This window comes from Microcaecilia unicolor, chromosome 3 (assembly GCF_901765095.1).
Source record: "Microcaecilia unicolor chromosome 3, aMicUni1.1, whole genome shotgun sequence".
NCBI classification, from domain to species: Eukaryota; Metazoa; Chordata; class Amphibia; order Gymnophiona; family Siphonopidae; genus Microcaecilia; species Microcaecilia unicolor.
The window spans coordinates 302842119-302865089 of NC_044033.1; the positions used below are offsets into that span (position 1 = coordinate 302842119).

At 44.8% G+C, this 22971-nt stretch overlaps 1 protein-coding gene across 2 annotated transcripts in view; it reads left to right on the forward strand.

Annotated features, from left to right (window-relative positions):
* The window catches only part of LARP4 (La ribonucleoprotein domain family member 4), a 184458-nt gene that overhangs the window by 13317 nt on the left and 148170 nt on the right, over positions 1–22971 (forward strand). For both annotated transcript variants that reach the window (XM_030198258.1, XM_030198259.1), the window contains exon 2: positions 20097–20244. In XM_030198258.1, coding sequence (XP_030054118.1) covers positions 20097–20244 — 148 coding nt within the window. The remainder of the gene's footprint in view (positions 1–20096; positions 20245–22971) is intronic.

A 22971-nucleotide genomic window follows, 5' to 3' on the forward strand; every position in this document is an offset into this window, starting at 1 on the left:
TCTTCTCGGATCACTTTCAGTATTTGGTCTGTACATCTTGTAGCTGAAGATCCTGGAAGACATTTCACTACGTTGGAACCCCTGAAATGTGCTCCTAAGTTAATGCCTCTGATAATGGAGTCTCCAAGCAGTAATAATTTTCTGCTTTTCAGAATTCTGTGATTAGTTGGGGGATGTTTCTGGGGTTGTTACTTTCATTGCTTCTGGTTGTACCACAGTACTTCTTTTTTCGCTATCATAATGATGCAACGCTGCAAAAGAATTTGACAGGGGCAACGCTTGGAAGGGCGAGTGTTTCTGTGTCACAGATCTTAGTCTACCAGAGCCTACTGTGACCCATCTATTCCTCTGATGTTTCATTCTCTGAGGCAGTGGTGGTGGTAAATTTGCTGGGAAATGAGTAGTCCTGGACGCTGTAAGGTTCCAGATAGTTTGCCTTAGGATTAAAGCAGAACATATATTGCTCTGAGTGAAGGTTATAATGATGTGATTCACAGAACGTATATTGCACTGAATGAAGGTCATAATGATGTGGTAGTTCTGGTTACCCGGGTCTCAGCCCCTTGGATTCTTCGCCTGGCATTTATTGATGGCATGCTGCTTCAGTCCTCTCTGCACATGAGATTTCCATGAGTTAGATGCCGATTCCTAGCTCATGGGCGCCACAGCAGTGTGTGGCCTATTTTGCTGTGGAGAGTCTGCCCTTTCTCAGTTTCTTTGTTTTGTCTTGTGCGTATTTTGTACATTAGCCTTTTTCAGCTGCGTGGAGTCAGTAGCCTAATTTTTTTGCTATACAAGGTATTAGCTATGGGCGTCGTCTTCTGTTTTCCATAGTGATGACATGGTAGTTTTACGCTATCTACCCTGTCTCCTGCATGGTGTCTTCTCTCCTTTTTAAGAGCAGTACTTTGGTACCTGTGTGCTAACAGCACCTTCTGTTCTGTGAGGTTCTGCTTGTTGTGGGCTTGGTCTGCCAGTACAAATTAAGCCGTGGTTTGGTTGCATCTCTATAGCAGCATTGTTCACCATTCTGGTAGGCTGTCCTTTGGAAGCTTACTGGTAGGCTGCAGGTGGTATTATTTTAGTCTGCCCCTGAAAGTGTGCTGGGGGCGGTTTTATATTTCCTGGTGCCCTGCGTTGTAGCAGCATTTCTGCATGGGCCATGGTGTCTGCATTCCTGCTGCCTGGGTTACTGGCATCCTTGTCAACATATTATGGTCTCCTTGAACGCTGCAAGGTGGCAGCATAGTGCTCAGTGGCCTAGCAGCTGTATCTGTTTCTATGGTCCCACAGGATGCCCTGGATGAGATCCCTTGTTCTGTTTCTTGGGGGTCGAGACTGGCTCAGTATTCGGGTGTTGGGCCTGACGCTGTCCCTCGCTGTCAGGGTTTGCTCTGTGCTTGGGCGTCGAGCCTTACTCCATCCTAGAGGGTCAGGCCTAGCTTCATCTTGACAGATGGGCCTTGCTTGGTGGCTGAACATCGGGCTTATTTTGGTCTCTGGGCATCAAGCCTTGCTCCAGAACTGCACATCAAACATTGCTCCGACTCTGGATGCCAAATCTTGCTCTGCCTCTGGTCGTTGGGCCTGTCCCCAGCCCTCACATCAAGCGTTGCTCCATCTCTGGGCATTGGGCCTTCTTCAGTTCCTGCGGTGGAACTTGTCTATATCAATGGACGTTGAGGCTTGCCACGTCTTTGGCTACTGCTCTTCGCTTCACCTTGATCAAATGGTCTTGCCCTGTCTTGTGAGTTGACTCTGACTCAATCTATGACTCTGCGCTGGCTCTGTTCCTTGGGGTAGAGTCGTGCTTAGCTCCTGGGAGAAGGCCAGAGTCTGTCTCTAGATACAAAGCTTTACTCCATTTCTGGGGTTTGAGCCTTGCTCAGGGGTCCCAGGTGGTGTCTGGCCCAGTTCAACAAGATTGGCTTTGTTCAGTTTCCTGGGGATCAGGTTTGCCTCGGCCTCTGGTTATCATTCCATCCCCGTTTCTGCAAGTGGGAGTTTGTTCCATCTCTGTCCATCGAGCCGATCTTTGTCGCTAGAACCTAGCTCATTCTCTGGCAGTAGAGCAGGGCTCTTTGGCTCCCTTTCGCGGCTGGGTCCAGAGCTGGTGGTCGTGTCTGGCTCTGTAGCAGGCGAGTGAGCCTAGTCTTCTCGCTAGAGGTCGCACTGGGATTCATCTCTAGCTCTGGTTCTGGCCTTGAAGGTTGGGCCTCGGCCTCCTCATAGGAGCTTGGCCGGTGTTTGTTCTCTGATTTCATTGGCTGTCGGGTCTGTTGGGAGTCGTGGCTTGGCCTGTCTCTGTGGTACTACTCCACTTTGGGATTGCTTTGGTACATCCCACTCGTCTCTACATTGATATGTGGGATGCTATGGAAGGTAAAATTAGTCCTTACCTTTTCTTTCTTTTAGTCCCAACAGATGAATCCATAGACCTGTCCATTGTGGTTCTTAGCAGAGTATTGCTTCCTGATTGTTCAGGTCCTTTAAGTATTAAAAAAAAAAAGTGACATGGTGCAATTTGTTGCTTCGGATATTTTCCTCCCGCAGGAGCGGTGGACTGTGTAGAGGCAGGAGAGGGCTCACATTTTGGGATTATTCTTCTTCCACTGCTTTGGTATTGATCATACTGAGGTTAAGGTGGCTGCACATGTCCACATATAGTAAACCTCTGAAGTTCTCTGTTGGTAGAGAGACTTAACCCACATGTCTCTGGATTGATCTGTTGGAACTAATGGATAGAAAATTATCAGGTAAGGACTAATTTTACCTTGCCCCCTCCATCTACCTATTAAAGTACTTCATTGTATTGTAGGAGGAGCATTAGCATCATATTGGTTTGAATGTTTTAATGCCTGACTCTTATGGTTTTTCATTTCTATTGTGGTGATAAAATTTTCATGTTCTTCCATGCTTCCTGTGTGATACTTGTCAGAACACATTTATGTTTTTTATGATTACTTCTGATACTATTTCATGCTATTCCTATTACTAGGGTTCAGTTTGCCTTCTCCAACTTTACCGCATTGATTTTATTCATACTTCTATTTGGTCATTTTATGTCAAGTTGTACCTGCTGTATACCTTCTTGGTTGAATCTTTTCATGAAGCCAGTTACTAAAACATAACACAAAATAGTTGTTGGTATTTATTTAGTCAAAATTGCTAGTATTTTTTTTTAATCTTTGTCTTTTGAAACCTACAAATACAACTTGATACTACAAAAAACATACAGCTAAAGCAGGTTAATAAATAATCATTATTTATATGATCAAGAAGGAAGAGAACCCCCCCACCTCAAAAATGGTAGCAAAAGCATTGTCCACAGCAGAAGCAGGAAGACAACCCTCTACAAAGATCCACACACAGAAAGCCACAGAAGGATTAGAGGATGACAGTGACCAATCCACTAGGGAGATGTAGTTCAAAGCAGGTTTATTCAAGCATCGAAAGGAGAAGACCCGACACAGGCAGTGTTACGGCAGATGTAGCCGCTTGCCTTGGGGATTAATATACACAGTTTAAAACAGACAATTGAGAGTAATGTTTGGTGGTGTTTCATAAGTCAATAAAAGCATCAGCCTCTACAGTGTGATCTGCTCCTTGGGCGCACACTGCAGATGGTCTTTGTTTTATACTAATGACTTCCAGTGTGCTTGCTTCAGTGGTCACATGACTCCTCTTGTTCTGACAGCCCTCTTGGTCCTAAACCCATGGATTGTCATTAAATTATCCTCCACAGTTTGAAACATTAAAACTCCAAGTGGTGTCTATTTTTCTGGTTACCCATAAATTAGTGATTATGCCAATCAAAAAAGTGCAAAAACTTAGCTTTCTTTGAATAAGTGCTGTCTGTTCTCAACTACCGATACACAGCCATTTCAGTTCCATAGGCTCCCTAATCTCTGCCCCCTCTCCTGATGGTATCCCCTTAAGGCTTGCTTCATTTGTAGATAAGTACCAGTGATGCCTTTGGTAAGTCGTATCTCTTTTCAGGTTGTCAAAGGGAGCAGAATGTGATCCTCATTAACAGCTCCTTCATATATTTAGGCCCCTTGCCTTGGTAGATTGGAAAGGCACATGCACACAGCTAGGGGCATGTTATTTTCGATGGAAGAAATAGATGAGATTTTGACTTTAAATGTGCCAACAAATGCTGTAGCTGACTTCCACATCTGTAAGTGCTCACTGTGATGGTACTTAGTCTGGACTAGAGAAAGATGTATGTCGAATATAGAGCAGAGTATACTTTCCAAAAGACCCAAGGGGCTTGGCACTCTGTTACCCCATCTGTTCTTGCATACAAGGTAGCTGGACCATTCAGAAGTGAATCTGCCAAATGAGGAGGGCCATTCCCTCTGATGCTTCCCCACTTCTAAGTGTAATTCTGGGGACCTTATGATTCCAAATGAAACTAGATAAAGCACTCTAATACCTGCAAAAGTAAAAGACCAGATATCTCATGGAACATGCTTAACGCAAATCATGACAGGATGTTAATTTTAAGAAGATTAATACACCCTGTCTATGACACTAGGAGAGTGTTCTAGTTGTTGGATCCTTTTCGTCTGTTGCAGTATAGGAGTATAGTGATCTTGGTAAGGTCTTCCTAAGTTTTAACTTCCCAACATAAGTATCTTAGGCCACTGGTAATTCAGTTCAGCATTGCCTGTCAGTTGAAGAAATGGGGGAGGCCTTATATGACTTTCCTTTTTGTTTTGTCTCCTCCATTTCTAAGCAGGGTAGAAAGAGGGCATAAATTGAGAGATGGCCTTGCAATATCCCATTTTTATCTCTGGAGTATGCACCAAGTTAACAAAAGCATAAGGACAGGCCCACTCATAAAGAAGTCCTAATGGAGAATACTTGGTCCTTCCAGTGTGTGTCTCCAGCGCATCTCGCCACCAGATATGTGATCTTATATCTGGAACTTTATGGCCACCTTTCTTTGGCTAAGATTAGTTTATAATATCCAATTCAAGCAGTCCCAGGGTTAGCCCTTCCTTGCACCAATGGGGAGGAAGTGGGGGAGGGACCCGGGACAGCTGAGGTTAGCACCCCAGAGGCTGGAGAGGAAAAAATTGATCTCCTCCTAGCCTTTATACTGGATTCCCCCGGCACAGAAGGCTAATTTTTTTTTTTTTTTTGTAGGTAGAGAAAGAGAGAGACTAATGGGCTCACCTTCTACCGCCTGCTGTAGATTGAGAAAATACTGAGGCTAGGGTCATATGACCAGGGCTCTTATTGGCTTTCTAGAAGGCGTGCACAACCCATCAGTCCAACCCTAGGCCAGTCCAGAGGGACTAAAGGAAAGCAAATTAGCAGGTAAGGTCTAATTTCTCCTTCAAAGCAGTCCCGCTTCTCTAGATAAATCTGCTAGAGTGCAATAGTTGCTTGTCCCTACATTTTTATCCATCTGAAGGGGGTATAACAATTTGGGTAACATCACCATTTTAATTAGTGCCACCCTTCCCAGCAGTGTCTCTTTTTAGAGTTGTCCAAAATGTTTTAATGATGCATCTCCTTAGATTCATGGTTCAAAAAGATACCCAACTGGTATGAATGGGCAAAGCTCTTTGCCATTGGTTACCTTCCTCTCCTACCAAGATTAGAATTTCAGACTACCTTCCTCTCCTACCAAGATTAGAATTTCAGACTTGCATGTTTAAGCTTGGATTCTTGTCTTGATTCACTAGGTGCTTTTCACAAACACGGCCACCCTGTTGTTGCCTTACTCTTGAGTTGCATCCATTGCTGTTCTCATGTGTTGCTTTTCTTCCTCTTTCCTTGTGTCTTCACCAACTGATATTTGGAGACTTTCTCTTACCTAGGCTCCTGTGTTTGGAAATCTCTCTGCCCCCCCCCCCCCCCCCCCCCCCCCAAATGTTGGCTTTGAAGACTCCACCAAATCTATAGAAGCAGTTAAAGCATGGCTCTTCCAGTTGGCTTTCAGGCTTTTTTTTTTTTTTTCTCCTTACCTTTTTCCATTTCTGATTTCTCTTCTCTCCCTTCCTTGTCTTTCCTTAGTCTATTTCCTTGCTCCCCTCTCTCCTGCTAGGTTTTATAAACCACTATGCTGTGCTTTTGCAATAATGGTGCATTTACCATGTGCCAGTAAATAAATAACATAGTAACATAGTAGATGACGGCAGAAAAAGACCTGCACGGTCCATCCAGTCTGCCCAACAAGATAAACTCATATGTGCTACTTTTTGTGTATACCTTACCTTGATTTGTACCTGTCCCTTTCAGGGCACAGACCGTATAAGTCTGCCCATCACTATCCCTGCCTCCCAACCACCAGCCCCACGTCCCACCACCAGTTCTGGCACAGACCGTATAAGTCTGCCCAGCACAATCCCCGCCTCCCAACCACCAGTCTGGCCTCCCACCACTGGCTCTGGCACAGACCGTATAAGTCCGCCCAGCACCATCCCCGCCTCCCGCCACCGGCTCTGCCACCCAATCTCAGCTAAGCTCCTTAGGATCCATTCCTTCTGAACAGGATTCCTTTATGTTTATCCCACGCATGTTTGAATTCCGTTACCGTTTTAAAACCTGCTAGCTAGCCTGCACAGTGCATCAGGTGACCTTGCAAGTTTCTTTAACAGCAGTGAATAATGACCCTAATGAATGGTTACATAGCAATTACTCAGGCTTTTCACCATTGCTGCCTGGAAATATTTGAGACATCCAAGTCCAAATAAAAGTAGGCGTTGGGATAGAGTAAGCTAACTAGCTTCGGTGATGTCCAAAGTAATTAGTACATACGCATATTTAATTTTGGTGCTCAGCACTGGTGAATAGCCTAAATAGTTAGTCTTTCTAAAGCCCTTCCCCCCCCCCCAAAAAAAAAAAAAAAAAAAAACCTTAAAATGTCTACTTTCTGCTAGATCATCTGTTATATGAAAGGGGTGCTTTTGTGTCCTGTTGAGAATGCTGTTTCCATTATTTCAGCTACAGATGAGTCCATAAATTGTAGGTTGTTATCTCTCATGGACTCAACAGATACAGAATACTGACTGGCTGATCATCTGGCGCAACACAGAGTAGAGTGGCTCTCAAATCTCAAGATGGGAGTAACAAATGAAAAATTCTTTATTGAGGCACCAAAGTTAGACCCGACACAGGTCCATCTTTTGACGTACTGGTGGCCTGCTTCAGCAGTCACAGAACTGTATAAAAATTCATAAAATATACTAAAATTTAGCATACAAATTTAAATGGAAGGAACTATACCTAAAAGTGTGATTACAATAAACAAGTGTGGTAATATAAAAAAGTCATGGGCTATTGTGCCGTAAATTGAGTTTAGTTGCTAGGAAATGCATATTACAGGTTTGGGTGTCAGAAAGCCCTCCAGAATATTGGCACTGGCGTAATCAAGCGCATCAATTAATGGTTTGGGAAGCGCGGGAAACAAGAGGATCCTGCAAAAGTAAAAAGCGCTTCCTTAACATTTGGGGCCCCCTTTTGGGGACTGTAACTCAGAAAGGTAGAAGCCATATTCTTAATTCGATGTGAACTCGTTAAGTTCTGGCACATGAGATAAGGGAATATTCTGTTAACCACAACCATACTCACATAACACGATACAGCTGTCTTCCACGATAGGTAAGATAGGATAATTTAAAGGGTTAGGGAGGGGGGGGAAAATAACTTGTTAAATACTTAGGGATGGAATATACCTGAGGAATTCTATTGCAGAAAATCACATGCTTTAGAGAATTATAGATGACCTTTGGTGCAGTTATACTAAGAATATTGTTATTAATAAAATTGGTGGGGGGGGGGGGGGTGGTAAATAAACAACAACAAGACACTGATGGGAGGAGGAGGTAAAAATTTAAAACGTTTGATGACAGTAAGTAGAGAGGTTTACTTGTTATGTAATCACCATGCATGTTGCAATATTGTATTGAGGCTACTGTATTGAAGTGGATTTGTCCTTCTTGACTTGTCATCAATAAAAACCGTTGAAATATAAAAAAGTCATGGGCTGCATTGTATGGGGCTGATAGGAGTGGAGGAGTGGCCTAGTGGTTAGGGTGGTGGACTTTGGTCCTGAGGAACTGAGTTCGATTCCCACTTCAGGCACAGGCAGCTCCTTGTGATTCTGGGCAAGTCACTTAACCCTCCATTGCCCCATGTAAGCCGCATTGAGCCTGTGCCATGAGTGGGAAAGCACGGGGTACAAATGTAACAAAAAAAACAACACATGGTGTTAGTTGGATGGATGTGTTAGAACTGAGACCTTCTTAGACTATGGATGGGTAAAAGTAGTAATGTCCATAGCATGGGGACAAGCACTCTATCTCCCACGTGCTCTGTGTCCCAAATAGATTCCTTGTAAGGGATCAGCAATGAGTTCCGGAAGGGCTGACAGTACAATTCTTTGAGGTTTCTTCCTCTAATATATGCAATGACCAATTTTTTTTATTCCTTAGCATCCCTCCGGACTGGCCCAGGATTGGACTGATGGGTTGTGTACGCCTTCCAGCAGGTGTAGACTGAGAAAACTCTGACTCTAGAGAGCTAGTAAGAGCCCTGGCCATGTGACCCTAGCCTCAGTATTTTCTCAGTCTCCCAGCAGGTAGGACGTGAGCCCATTAGTCTCTCTATTTCTTACTCTGGTTTTTATTTAATCTTCCTTCTGTGCCAGGGGAATTCTGTTAGAGGCGTGTCAGGTTTTAAGTTTATTTCCTTTCTATCCTCTGGGGTGCTACACTTGGGTGTCCTGGGTCTTCCCCCCCCCCCCCCTTCCTCCTCATCTCCCTTCTTTTGGTGGGGAAGAGCTACCCTTTCTGTGGAAAGGTGTATTACCTTTGGGAGAGGCAGCCACTGTTGTTTAAAAAAAAAAAAAATCCGTTTTTTCCCCTGTGTGCTAACGAGCAGGCAGCGCCGTTCCTGTAATATATGCAATTACCAAATTTTTTATTTTTGAACACTCATCACCCTCATCCAATGCATTTCTATGGAAGGACAAAGTAGCTTTTGTAGCACTGAAGAATTCATAGAATGGGATGAAACATGGCTTGGTGGGAGCAGGCCAAACGAGTTTTGGATTAGGCACTGAAACCGACCCAAAATCTGTCCCCCCTCAGGCCATCTACCATCTCTGTCCTCCCCCCACCCTTAGGCTCTCCCAAGGATCTGTCTTCTAAAAGCCCTGGTGGTTTAGTGGTCTCCTTGGAGCAGGAGCATCCTCAGTTGCTCCAGTGCCCGCTGGCTGTGTTGTCAAAATGGCAGCCGCAGTTTCTCATGGCTGCCATTTTGGGATTGCTCCTATCCATGCTGGTTCCAGTCGTAAAATGTCTGCCGTAACCTCCCACGGCAGACTTGCAAGGCTGCCATGGTTAGTTGCAGCGGCCGTTTTGACAAAGTAGCCAGTGGGGGCAAGAGCAGCTTGTACGACTGCTGCGGGAGGTCCCAGCAGCCATTTTGACATTGGAACAGACGCAGATAAGAGCAATTCTGACACGCTCTTGCTTGTGCCAGTTCCAGTCTCAAGATGGTTGCCAGGACTTCCCGCAGTAGTTTCAAGAGACTGTCACTGGAAGTACTGGAGTCTATTTTCTGAGCTAGCCATGAGCAGGAGCAAGTACGGACACTCCTGCACCCACTACGTACCAACAAAAGGTAGGCCGGGGGGGGGGGGGGCTCGGGAGGGAGTGGCTGCTGCCAGGACTGAAGAGGTTTTTTGCTTTCAGCAACCGAGTGGCCCATTTTGGTTGCAAGTTTTGTTTTTGCAGAAAGTGAAGATCTTGGTTTCAGTTGGGCTCAATGGTCAGGTGTGCCTCCAAGAGAGGGTTGTGAAAACACTTTTACAGAAGATAATGTAGAAATAAGCCTCCAGCATGGCTCCCCCTGGGTAAACATAACATCTCACATTGTTCCATGTCTGTTGCTCTGTGATGTGACCTCACCTTGAGTATTGCATTCAATTCTGTTTGTTGTATCTCAAAAAAGATATAGCTAAATTAGAAAAGGTTCAAAGAAGAGCAACCAAAATAATAAAGGGGATGGAACTCCTCCCATATGAGGAAAGGTTAAAGAGTTTAGGGCTCTTCATCTTGGAAAAGAGATGGCTGAGGGGGGATAAGATTGAGGTCTATAAAATCCGGTGTAGAACGAGTAGAAGTGGATTGATATGTCACTCTTGCAGAAAGTACAAAGACCAGGGGACCCTCAGTGAAATTACATGGAAATACTTCTAAAACAGGAGGGAATATTTTTTCATGCAAAGAATAGTTTATCTGTGGAACTCACCCTGCGGAAAGAATGTGGTAACAGTGGTTAGCGTATCTGGGTTTAAAAAAGGTTTAGACAAGTTGCTGGAGGAAAAGTCAATAGTCTGTTATTGAGATGGACATGGGGGAAGCCACTGCTCACTGTGGGATTGGTAATATGGAATGTTGCAACTATTTGGGTTTCTTCCAGGTACTTGTGACCGGGATTGGCCACTGTTGGAAGCAGGAGACTAGGCTAGATGGACCATTGGTCTGACCCAGTATGGCTATTTTCAAGGGAGTGCACACTATTTGGAAAAAAGGGTGCCCATTGTACATGTGCATCACTTTCAGAAAGAATGTGCCACCTTTGCTCATAGTGCACCCTCAGTTACTTTGCTCCCGTGACGCAAAATGGCCAAACAAAATTGAATGAAATGAACATTCCCAGAAACTAGAGGAAGCAACATGAAACAAATTGACATGTTTCTGACTGCCCATATCTAGTACTTACATGTAGTGCGAGCAATAAACATAACCCACTTTGGATCTCATTTTATTTTAAATTGAATCTTGGGAAAAGTGCCAGACAGTGGAAAGTGAACTTTGTTTAACTCTTTTACTCCCTTTTTAATGTTGCCTCTTGTCACTGTAGTTTCTCCCTGCTCCATTTAGATGTAATCAGATTCTTCCTCAGCTAGGTCTAGGATGCCCTGAGTGGTCATCCACAGCTGGAAGGTGGTAGGGGGGGTTCCCTCACAGCCCTCTCCCCCTCATAATTGGTCTTTGCTGCCAAAAATTCTTTGCAGACAGTTTTGTCCTTTTTATATATATACTAGTAAAAAAGGCCCGTTTCCGAAACCAATGAAACGGGCGCTAGCATGTGTTTTTTTTTTTGTGTGTGTATGTCACAGAGTTATTTTGTGTGTGTGTGTGTAGGTTGTTGATGTGTATCTTTTTTTTTTTTTTTTTTGTTTTGTTTTTTTGCTTGGGGGGTTGGGGGATGTGCTGTGCTATGCTGGCAAAGTGGGTTGGATTGGTGTGTGGCTTTGAGGGTGTGTGTGGTTTTGTCTGTCAAGGAGGTTTTTGGAGGGGGGTCTTTCTGTTGGTGAAATGTAAATGTGGTTGTAGGGGGGTCAGCCTTTGCTGAGTGGTGGATTGTTTTTTCCGGTTTTTTTTTTTTGTGTTGTGCTGAGGCAGCAGTGTTGTTTTACATGGGCGGAAGGTAGAGGAGCACGTTCTTGGTCTGTCGGTTTTTTTTGGCCGTTTCAGGGCTGCTGTAGGGGAACACTGGAAGAGAAATGTGCTGTGGGAAGCAGCGCCGTCTTTTTCCGTTGGGCTGGGGTTCTGGGCATCCTGGAGGTGGGAGACGGCTTGCCTGAGGACGGGGATGGTTGTTTTAAGTTGGCGGATGGGAGAGGAGCACAGTCTCGGGCCATCGGGTGGTGATCCGGTATGTTCGGTCCATTTCAGGCCGGCTGCAGAGGAATGCTGGAATATGCGCTGTGGGAAGCTGCACCGTCTTTTTCCGGGTGCTCGGGGAATCCCCGAGGTGGGAGACGGCTTGCCTGAGGCTGGGGATGGTTGGGCACGGCCGCTTTGGCAAAAGGGGAAGAGGAAGGGGGTGGGGAGTTACCTGTAGCTGCGTGAGAAAACGGGTATTCTTTGTTTTGTATTATTAGTTTGCATTTCTGTTGAAGAAAGAGTGGATGCCTTTTGAATGATGGAGGTGGTGTGTCGGTGTGCGGTTGTTTCTTTAGTTTGGCAGCCAGTCTCCAGCGATTCCTAGGCAGGGAAGGAGTAGGGAAACACGCTCCGTGTGTTTCCCTACTCCTCCCTCTTCCATGGTCGCTGTTTGCTGCTGGCTGGGTCGCGGGTAATCCTTCCAGCTGGGCCGCAGCTTGTCCTGTTCGCCCACGTCCCAGATGGTGATGGGCACGTTGTTTTCCAGCTCCTCTGACTCCATGTCAACCGATCCCAAATATAGTCTTTGCTATGGGCCATCTGGCACTCTTCAGTACTGACATTAGGCATTTAAAAATTTCTCCCCCCCCCCCCCGGTCTATTTTTGCACATACCCACAGCAGGAATATTCTTCTCTCGTTCCAGCGCTGGTTCTGTGCTCTCCATGCTGCACAGATAATGAGCCAATCTGCTGGGGAATGCTCCTCCCTTATTGTCAGGTAGTTTACTCTGATTGGTCCGTCTTACGTTGCCTAGTGTTGCCTGGGAACGGTGTTGTGATGGTCCTTTGTGTTTCAGAATATTGAGGGTGTGTTTTCTGATTGGTCCGTCATGCGAGGGCGGGACAGAGAGACATGGTCAGTGTTGTGGCTTCACCACCATGAATCCATGAACCCTTCAGGGAGTGACTGAGTGACTTCAGAACGTTGAGGGTGAGTTTTATTATAGTAGATATCTTTTACTGTATGTGATTAAAAAGAATAGAGCTAAGTGGAAATGATTTTGGTTTAAGTTCTTAAGTAGTTAACTTCACCAGGAGCTACTTTGTGGCCTGTTTAACAAGCTAGTCTGGGGGCCAGATAATTTTGTTGATTTCCATAGCTGTTTGTGCATGCTGTGGAATTGGAAGCAGCTTAGAGGCAAGCTATGAGCTTCCAGGTGGGAATTTGGTAATTATATTTAAAAAAAAAAAAAAAGAGAGAGAGGCTAATTTAGATATTTGCTGTGGTGTGTGGGCCCAGTGATGATCAAGTATCGCGCTAAGAGGGAAACAGGAACCTAAATGTGCAGAAATGGTTTCCTGCCTTTCTTGTATTTTCTTACTTTTCTTATCTCTTTATTCATTCCTTTTGTTTTTCTGTGCTTCCTTTTCTTACCATTGCTGCTCTTTAGTGTGTACTGGCCCTGTGAAAGTGAAGATTATGAGATCTGAGGGCTCTATCTGGTTAGGTGTGACATCCAGCAATGAGGAGTTTCTGGGATATCTAGAAAAGGACGTAGATGATTGTGAGGAAGGAATAAAAGAATTCAGAATTTGGGTAGCCCATCAAAAATTGTAATTACTAAAAATAAAACCAGGGTGTAAGAACTTTAGGAGTGGGGTGCATGTTGTTCTGCAAGGGAGAATTATCTCTGAGAAATCATACTGTTTCAAGATAAGCTAATGAGAAAGCTGCAGTGGATATTGTAGTGCTGCAGTTTTGGCTGCTGATCTCAACTCTTGTAATTTGGATTTGTACATATTAATTGAAAATGAAGGGTGGGGGTAGGCATGGTATGTGGGTGCTGAATAATAATTCAGTTATTACTAGGGCTGTGCCAAATATTTGCGTTTGATTCGGCCTCAAATACATTATTCATATTCGGCTGAATAGCAGTTAAATTCAAATATGAATAATCAGGGGATCTACTTTGCTTATTTCAGTGGGTTTTAACATTTGATCTCCGATTTAACTTTGCATCTTTTATTATTTCTTATGATAAAGATCAGTGTTGGTTATTTGTATTTGATATTCAGCTAAATAATTTTATTATTCATATTTATGCAGAATAGTAAAATATGCTATTCGGTATAGCTCTAGTTATAACGCAGTTCCTTGTCATCAAACATATGAATCCATTACGAATGGGTTGTGTCCACCTACCAGCAGGGGGAGATAGCACTGAAAACCATAGTGCCTCTTGGACAGCTAGCTCCATCTGCCTCTCAGTATTCTCTATCTCCCCAGCAGGGTTGGACGCAGCTTATTCAGCTCCTTCAGAAATCTGCCTGGGGTGGCTCCTGTGCTTTTGCCAGTTGTAGCAGGGGTGTTGTGGCTGGTGGTGCCCACTTTAAAGGCACATAGGTTCGCCCTTTCCCTGCCTTACCCTTCCCCCGATGTGGATGCAGGCATATAGGTTTGCCCTATCCCCTGCCTTTCCCACACTCTTCTCTGTGGATGCTGGCACATTGGTTCGTCCTTTCCCTGCCTTTCCCACTCTCCTGAACCTCTGGAGTGCCTCTGTAGCTGTTGCCTCTAACTTTCCTCACAACGTTTAAAAAAAAAAAAAAAAAGCGACACGCTTTTTAGTGCTGCGATTCTGAGGCTTTCTTCTGTCTGTGCAGTGTGACCGGAGCTCTGGGACTCAGTCTGGTGAGGTAAGAGAGTCTTGTAGCTCCTCCAGGGAGGGCCCGCGATCGGGACGTTTTTGGCGCGAATCCGCCATTTTGAATTTTCTGCCGTTTTTGGCAATGGCTGCGGAGGTTGTTAAGCGCTGTTCATGTTGTGGCAAGCGCAAATCCGCAGTGGGGCCCTGTAAATTGTGCTCTTCAGACATCAGGGCCGACCCGAGCATGGCGAGTGATGTTTCTTCCCGCTTGGTGGAGCTGGCAGCGGGCGCCAACTTGGATGTGCGCCACATGGCTCGACCCCCGCAGGAGCGGAGGGGTCTGAGGCCGGAGGGGAGCCTCGGATGGAGGCTACCAGAGGAGCTGCTTACCCCGGATTAGAACCGGGAGGCCAGGGTGAGCCTTTCTCCCCTGAGTTTGTGTTGCTTTTACATAAAGCGTTCATGTTAAAAAGAGCTCTGCCGCAAATGATACCTGGTCCCCCTCAGGTGGAGACCGGCCTGGGATTGCCATCAGGCGTTTTTTTTCCCCAGATAGCTGGCCGCAAGACAAGCGCAGAATGGTCAAACGTTCCGCAGCAGCAGGCTCAAGGCCTGGAGTTCATGGGCGACCCTCTCAATGATGGTGCGCCAGCCCACTCCTCGATTCCTGCAGTGGGAGGACGTCTTTCCCTCTTTCTCGAGGAATGGGTCAAGATTACCTCAGATCAGTGGGTTTTGGACCTGATCAGAGATGGCTACAGATTAGAATTCAATGCCCTGGTGAGAGACGTGTTTGTGGAGTCCCGATGCGGCTCTGCCGTCAAACGGGCGGCGGTAGAGGAGACCTTGCAAGCATTTGTTGCACCTCGGGGCGGTGGTCCCTGTGCCTCCCGCAGAGCTCGGCTATGGCCGTTACTCCATTTACTTTGTGGTGCCGCGAAAAGGAGGGTCTTTTTGGCCCATACTCAAAAGAAGTCAACAAGTCACTAAGAGTGCGGCATTTTCGCATGGAAACCACGCTCCGTCATTGCAGCGGTACAGCCAGGAGAGTTTCTCACGTCTCTGGACCTGAAAGAAGCTTACTTGCACATTCCTATTTGGCCCCTGCACCAAAGGTTTCTCAGGTTTGCGGTGTTGAGAAAACATTTCCAGTTTTGGGCCTTGCCTTTTGGCCTAGCACAGCTCCCCAAACCTTTCCAAGGTTATGGTGGTAGTAGCTGTCTTTCTCAGGTGAGAGGGTATCCGGGTTCACCCGTACCTCGACGACTGGCTCATCAGAGTGGACTCTGCAAAAGAGAATCATCATGTAACAGCCAGAGTGGTCTCAGTACTTCAGTCTCTGGGCTGGGTCGTCATTATACCCAAAAGTCACCTGACCCCCTCTCAAGCTCTAGAATATTTGGGGGTCCGGTTCGACACAGCCTCGGGGTTTGTCTTTGTACCTGAGCGAAGGCGGTGCAAGTTTCAGAACCAGGTCTGTCTGCTCCTGAGGATGCCTCGCCCGCGAGCTTGGGACATAGTCCAGCTGTTGGGGTCGATGACGGCCACCTTGGAAGTGGTGCCATGGGCGAGAGCGCACCTGAGACCTCTGCAGTGTTCCCTACTTCAATAATGGTCTCCAATTTCTCAGGATTACCAGCGCAGACTCACGTGGCTCCCTGCGGCCCGACTCAGTATGGAGTGGTGGCTCTCAGACAGCATGCTGCGGCGAGGAATGCCGCTAGCGCTTCCCGATTGGTGCCTGGTGGTAACAGATGCCAGCCTGAAGGGCTGGGGGAGCGTATTGCCAGGGAAGGCATGCCCAGGGTCTCTGGACATCCGAGGAGTTGGAGTGGTCCATCAATCGCTTGGAGTTAAAAGCGATATTCCAGGTGCTTCTGGCCTTTCACACGACCCTGGAGGGACTGGCTGTCAGAGTTCTGTCGGACAACACGACAGCGGTGGCCTACATAAATCGACAAGGCGGCACTCAGTGTCAAGCACTGGCCCCAGAGGCCACTCAGATATGCCACTGGGCCGAGCTACATCTGCAGTTTCTGTCAGCAGCTCACATTGCAGGTCAGAGCAACTTGCAAGCCGATTATCTAAGCAGGCATCAAATCATCTGCCAGTTCCCACTCCGCTGGGTCGAAGTGTTCCTTCAGATCTGTGCCAAATGGGGGATGCCTGTAGCAGATCTTATGGCGTCAAGCGCAAATGCCAAAGTCCCGTGCTTTTACAGCAGACGGAGAGATCCTCGCTCGGCAGGGTTGGATGCCTTGGCTCAACCCTGGCCTCAGGGCCTCCTGTATGTGTTCCCTCCTTGGCCCTTGATAGGGTGAGTACTTCTGCGGATTCGGCTTCATCAAAGAGAGGTAGTTCTCATTGCTCCGGATTGGCCCAGGCGGCCATGGTATGCGGACCTCCGGCGGATGCTGGTGGAGACTCCCCTTCCTTTGCCTCTGGTACCGAACCTGTTGTCACAGGGGCCGGTAACCATGGAGGACGCCTGCCGCTTTGGTCTTACGGCATGGCTTTTGAGAGGGCGCAATTGAGAGACAAGGGCTATTCTAACAAGGTCATCTCCACTCTCCTTCAGGCCCGCAAGCGTTCCACTTCCTTTGCCTATGCTCGGATTTGGTGCCAGTTTGAGGCTTGGTGTGCTGCTAAAGTGATTACACCCATGGGGGCTTCTGTCTCGCCGATACTTGACTTTTTGCAGGATAGTATACAAAAAGTCTTGGTCTATAATTCCCGGCGTGTTCAAGTGGCAGCCTTGGCATGTTTTCGGGGGAAGGTCGCTGGCCTATCCCTGGCTGCGCATCCAGACATTGCATGGATTCTTAGAGGGGTGCTTCGGCTCTGGCCTCCCGTGCGGGACCCTTGTCCAGCTTGGAACCTGGGGCTAGTATTAAAGGCTCTTCAGTGTTCGCCCTTCGAGCTGCTTAGGCAAATTTGGAGAAGGATGTAACCCAAAAGACTGTCTTTTTGGTGGCCATTACATCGGCGAGATGGGTGTCTGAGCTCCAGGCGCTGTCCAATCGAGACCCATTTCTGCAATTCTCAGAGTCTGGAGTTATGGTAGTACTGTGCCTTCCTTCCTGCCTAAGGTGGTTTCAGCGTATCACCTAAACCAGCTTATTTTCCTGCCCTCCTTTTCTAAAGAGGAGTTTCCAGAAGCTTTTGGGCAGTTGCACCTTCTAGATGTGCGAAGGGCTCTGTTGCAATATCTGCGCATGTCAAATGCTTTCAGGACCTCTTGACCACCTTTTTGTTTTGTTGTCAGGTCCTCACAGAGGGTCTCCAGCGTCTAAAGCCACTATAGCCCGCTGGCTCAAAGAAGCTATTTTTTCAGCATATTTGCTGTCTGGCCGGCCTCCGCCTGAAGCCTTTAAGACACATTCCACAAGAGCGATTTCCTCTTCTTGGGTTGAAACTGGAGCACTCTCTTTTCAAGAGATATGCAGTGCAGCGACATGGGCATCTAAGCTCTCATTTGCCCGACATTATAGGCTGGATGTGGCTGCCAGGAGGGATGTGCATTTTGGAGCACAAGTGCTGGCGCTTGGTGTGGCCTGTTCTCACACTATCTAGGGATTGCTTTGATATATCTCATTCGTAATGGATTCATCTGCTTGATGACAAGGAAGGGAAAATTTAGGTTCTTACCTTCGTAATTTTCTTTCTTTAAGTCATAGCAGATGAATCCATGAGCCCTCCCTGATTGATTGATTGATTGTTTGACTGATTGATGCTGTTTTGGGTTCAGTTTTTCCTGTAGATATGTTCCCTCATTGGGAGAAGTTGGAAAACAGTCTTCAGGATTTCTGTTCTGTTACAGGAGGTTGAGTTCGTCCCTCCTTTGCATTACTGCGCCTGTTCTGGGGCGTTCGTTCGCTGTAAGGAAAATTCATGTTGTTCTACTTTGCGGTGTAACACTGCTTTGGAAGCTTCAAATACTGAGAGGCAGATGGAGCTAGCTGGCCAAGAGGCACTATGGTTTTCAGTGCTCTCTATCTCCCCCTGCTGGTAGGTGGACACAACCCGTTTGTAATGGATTCATCTGCTATGACTTAAGGAATGAAAATTACCAAGGTAAGAACCAAATTTTCCCTTTTTGACCCTTGCAGTCGCTCCTCTAGTTTTTTTTTTTTTTTCCACCGTTCTTCTCATTTTATCATAGTCTCCCTTTTTAAAGTTAAACGCTAACGTATTTGATTTCCTATGTATACTTACTTCAAAGCTAATATGAAATCCAATCATATTATGATCACTGTTATCAAGTGGCCCCAGCACCATTACCTTCCACACCAGATCATGTGCTCCACTAAGCACTAGATTTAGAATTTTTCACTTGTCGGCTCCTGTACCAGCTGCTCCATAAAGCTGTCCTTGATTTCATCAAGGAATTTTACCTCCCTAGCCTTCCCCGATGTTATGTTTGCCCAGTCAGTATCGGGGTAATTGAAATCACCCTTTATTATTGTGTTGCCCAGTTTGTTTGCGTCCCTAATTTCCTTTAACACAGGCAGATCCAGGCTTGTACAAAACTTACACATACAAGCAGGAAGGCAGGTCTGCATTGTCAGGAGGTCATGATGATTTGCAGTCTATATAGGTTCAGTTGAGTTTGGTTGTGCAAGATTCACCTATGAAATTTGACCAGGCTTTATGAGCTCCCCACACCCACATTGTTCAAGAAACAAGCAGCTTACTGTTATGGCATAATGTATGTTCTGGTAATTCATATTTGGGTCAATTTTGGAGCACTTTCTTGACTGGTTAGCAAGACTGTTGTTGGGGGGAGGGAGTATGGGGATAGACACTTTTTTGTTTTTTTTCACTTTGCTGTCATCACTGTATTGGAGGTTTTTTGCCCCTGCATTTGCATTTTATCATCTGTGGCTGAAATGTGATTCCTGAAGCGAGTGCTGAAGCACAGGATTGCGTCGAGTCATTTCAAATAAGAGGTTTTCTAATTTGAACAGGCAAAATGTTCCAGGTTTTTGTACTTTAAATATCAATAAGAATATTCCATATATTTTTTTCAGTCGAACATCTTTCAAACTTGGAAAGGCCATGGTCAGATTATGAGCACAGTGAATATCAGTATGATTATTTGACAACGTACAATAATTTACCAGTCCACCTGAGTTTTGGCTATCTTTTCTAGCATGTACTGGCAGCCAATGGAGACTATTAAACAGAGGAGTAACTTTCTCAAACTTATTTGTTCTAAAAATCTGGCTTTGGTATTTTGCAGTAGCTTGCAGCTTTTTATTGTTTTTATTCATTTGATATACTGCCTCTTTTGAGCACGAGTCGAGGTGATTTACATACAATTGTATAGGTACTTTCACTGTTGCTAATGGGCTCATAACCTAAGTAGTATATTGTAACTGGGGCAATGGAAGGCTAAGTGACTTGCCCAGGGTCCTGGTTGCCCCGGATCTCAACCCACTGCTGATCAGTGGGAATCAAACATGGTTCTCCAGGTCTTCATCCTGCTGTACTAACCATCAGGCCACTCCTCCACTCCACTTAACAGTTTTACTGCAATAGCCCCCCATTTAATGAATTACAGTAATCCAAATAAGGTAATACTGTTTGGGCAACACTTCTAAAACTTTGTGAGGTTAACATAACTTAAATAATCACTAGGTCAGTATTTAAGTAGAGCCGTAAGCAGTGCTTATCCATATAGCACTGCTAAATTCTTTAAATCAAAGTGCAACCACTTCATTAATGCTGCTACCCTAAATGTGTTCTAAAGGGTACTTTCAGATTGTTCCCTTCCCCAGCTCATGTCCTTTTTATTTTCCTTGTCTCTAGCAAGTGACATCCAAAGGTGCTGCTTTAAACCCAAATGCAAAAGTATGGCAGGAGATTGCACAAGGAAGCCCTGAAGCTACCCAAGCATCTAATGAAACAGAGGACACTTGGCAGGAGTCAACATCCTTAACAGGGACTAGTTCTGAAGGTGAGCCATCAATTATATATCAATTTTTACCTCCTGATTCCTTCCCTGCCCTGTCCCCTATACCCTAAATTGCAGTCTTTTATATTTTTTTGATATTTATCTTTGTATATCTATAGGTTCAGTATTCCAAGAGTTGAATGCATGTGTGGGGTTTGTAGGTTCTAAAGCAGAAGACTTGGTAATTTTCACATTGCTGAACCTACAAGAGAAATTGTGAATCGGAGAACTACTGGAGAGGGAAAAAAAAACATTAGACAGTTGTAGGCTACAAGCATAATAAGTTCTAGTCAAAATAGACATTCCTTGGTGTTACCAATAGATCAATCCAGGATTTGTCTATCAGCAGAGTACAGAATTATACTAAGACAGTGTACGGTGAACCAACCCAGTATCCCTCTATCTCCAGCAGGTAGAAGACATGTCTTAACACATCTCCCAGATTGTTTATTTATGACATACCCCACATTTTCCCGTACAATTTGACTGATAGACAGTCTTCTGGGCTAGCGACATATAGTAACACAGTAGATGGCGGCAGTAAACACTGTTTGATCCATCCATTCTGCCCAACAAGATAAACTCATTATATATGGTATGTGATACTTCATATGTATATCTGGTCTTGTTTTGTCCTTGCCATTTTCAGGGCATAGATTGTAGAAGTCTGCCCAGCACTGGCCTTGTTCTCCAACTTCTGAAGCTGAATCTGCATATGTACAGCCTCGATCAGAGCACAGACCATAGAAGTCTGCCCAGTACTGGCTTTGCTTTCCCTATTACCGGTGTTGCTTCTTAATCTCCGCTAAGCTTCTTTGGATCCATTCCTTCTAAACAGGATTCCTTTGAATTTATCCCATGTATTTTTGAATTCCTTTTTGTTTTCATCTCCACCGTGGGAGGGCATTCCAGATATCTACCACCCTCTTGGTGAAAAAATATCCAAAAATACAAAAAATGCTTTTAAAAATTAAGTGTGGATAACAGTATACACCTTTTAAAAAAATTAATATAATTGAGTCCTTAGTGTGGAATTACTAAAGTAGGGAATAGAGGCAACGCTCTTCCCTAACTCGTATCCAAATAGAATAAGCTTCACAACCTGGCTGGAACTTTACACCATCATCCATCACGACTGTGTGTGAATGTAGTACACCAAAATAACAGCAGTGAACAGTGCTTCAATGAAAAAAGAGTGTATATATATATATATATTCTCTGGAATCAGCACTTAACTAAAGCAGTCAAAATCGAGCTACAGTCTCGCTAATGAAAACATTCTCAGACAGTTCACCAATAGCAGTCAAGGTAAAGAACTTATCTCAACAATAGGATGAAACCAGTTGGGCTGTACAGAGCTCTGTTTCGGAAGTCACTCCATCAGGAACCCAATATCACGCATCCTTTAAATAACTCATTTCAGACTGCAATGCTCCATACAATGGCGACTGGTCAACAGACGCCATGAAAGCTGCTGTTGAAATAAGAGAGAAACCGGAAATGATGTTTAGCAAAAAACTTTATAGAAACCAAACAGGTTACAAAATGGTATTCCATTCTATTCAGTCATTTAAACCAGATGGCTCAACCACCTTTTATTTCAAATATCCAGTATTGTACCCGATATGTTAAACACTTCCTTTTTGTCCCTCAAGGTGTGCCTGAACTTGTTCAGTAACAAGCCACCAAAGGTCCTCAAAGTTGTGATTCTATGTCGGACAGTGGGAAACTATATTTTTCAAATGGCTGCAATGTTCTTGCAGCCTCGTTTTGATGCTACGTATTATATGTAGGTTTCTCACAAGGAGAAATGATTATATATACTGTGTGATTAGAATTACAAGTAGTTCTGCTCTTCAAATTATATGTTTTTCTGGTTATCGGATTTATGCATTGCACACAATCTAGAGTAAGTTGGCATATGTTGCAATCCTCACAGGGACTATGATGTCCAGTTTGATGGGAATTAAAATCCATTCTGTTAGAATTGTGTACTAAGTAATCAGCTAAGTTTCTAGGTCTTGAATAAGCTATATAAGGTCTAGAACTGAATGTCTTGTAATGTCATTGCAGACCAATGTTTGTGAATACTAGCCGCTATTTGGGCTGATTGATCTGAAAAAGGAAGAACACAAATCTGTACATAGGAGTTAGTGTTTGGTCTTGCAATTAAAGTTCTGGTTGGTCATAATGTGCCCTTAAATAAGCTTGTCTGACCACAGACTGTTAACTGCTCACTCTCTTATTTTGGTGCACTACATTCACACACAGTTGTGCCCGATGATGGTGTGACGTTCAGCCAGGTTGTCAAACTTATTCTATTTGACTGCAAGTTAGGGAAGAGCGTTGTCTCCATTCCCTACTTTAATTCTACACTGAAGACTTGACTAATTATATTATTATTTTTTCATAGGTGTATGTTCTCTGTTATCCACACTTAATTTTTTAAAGTTTTTTTTTGTATTTTTGCCTTTTTGAGTAAAGGCACATCCACACAATATATTGCTATATTTACTAGGTTAACAACTTAAGAGCCATGAGGATTGTATGCCGCTAAACTCTTTGGATATGAAATGGTCTCTATATCTTAGAGACCTTGCACTTGTAGTTTTGCTTTTCAGCTTAAAATAAGTGCAATACTTAAAATTGCATATCAGAAGAAAGATTTGGACACTTGACTATTTTTATACAAGGGTTAAACGAAAAGTAATTCTTCGATCTCCATAATTC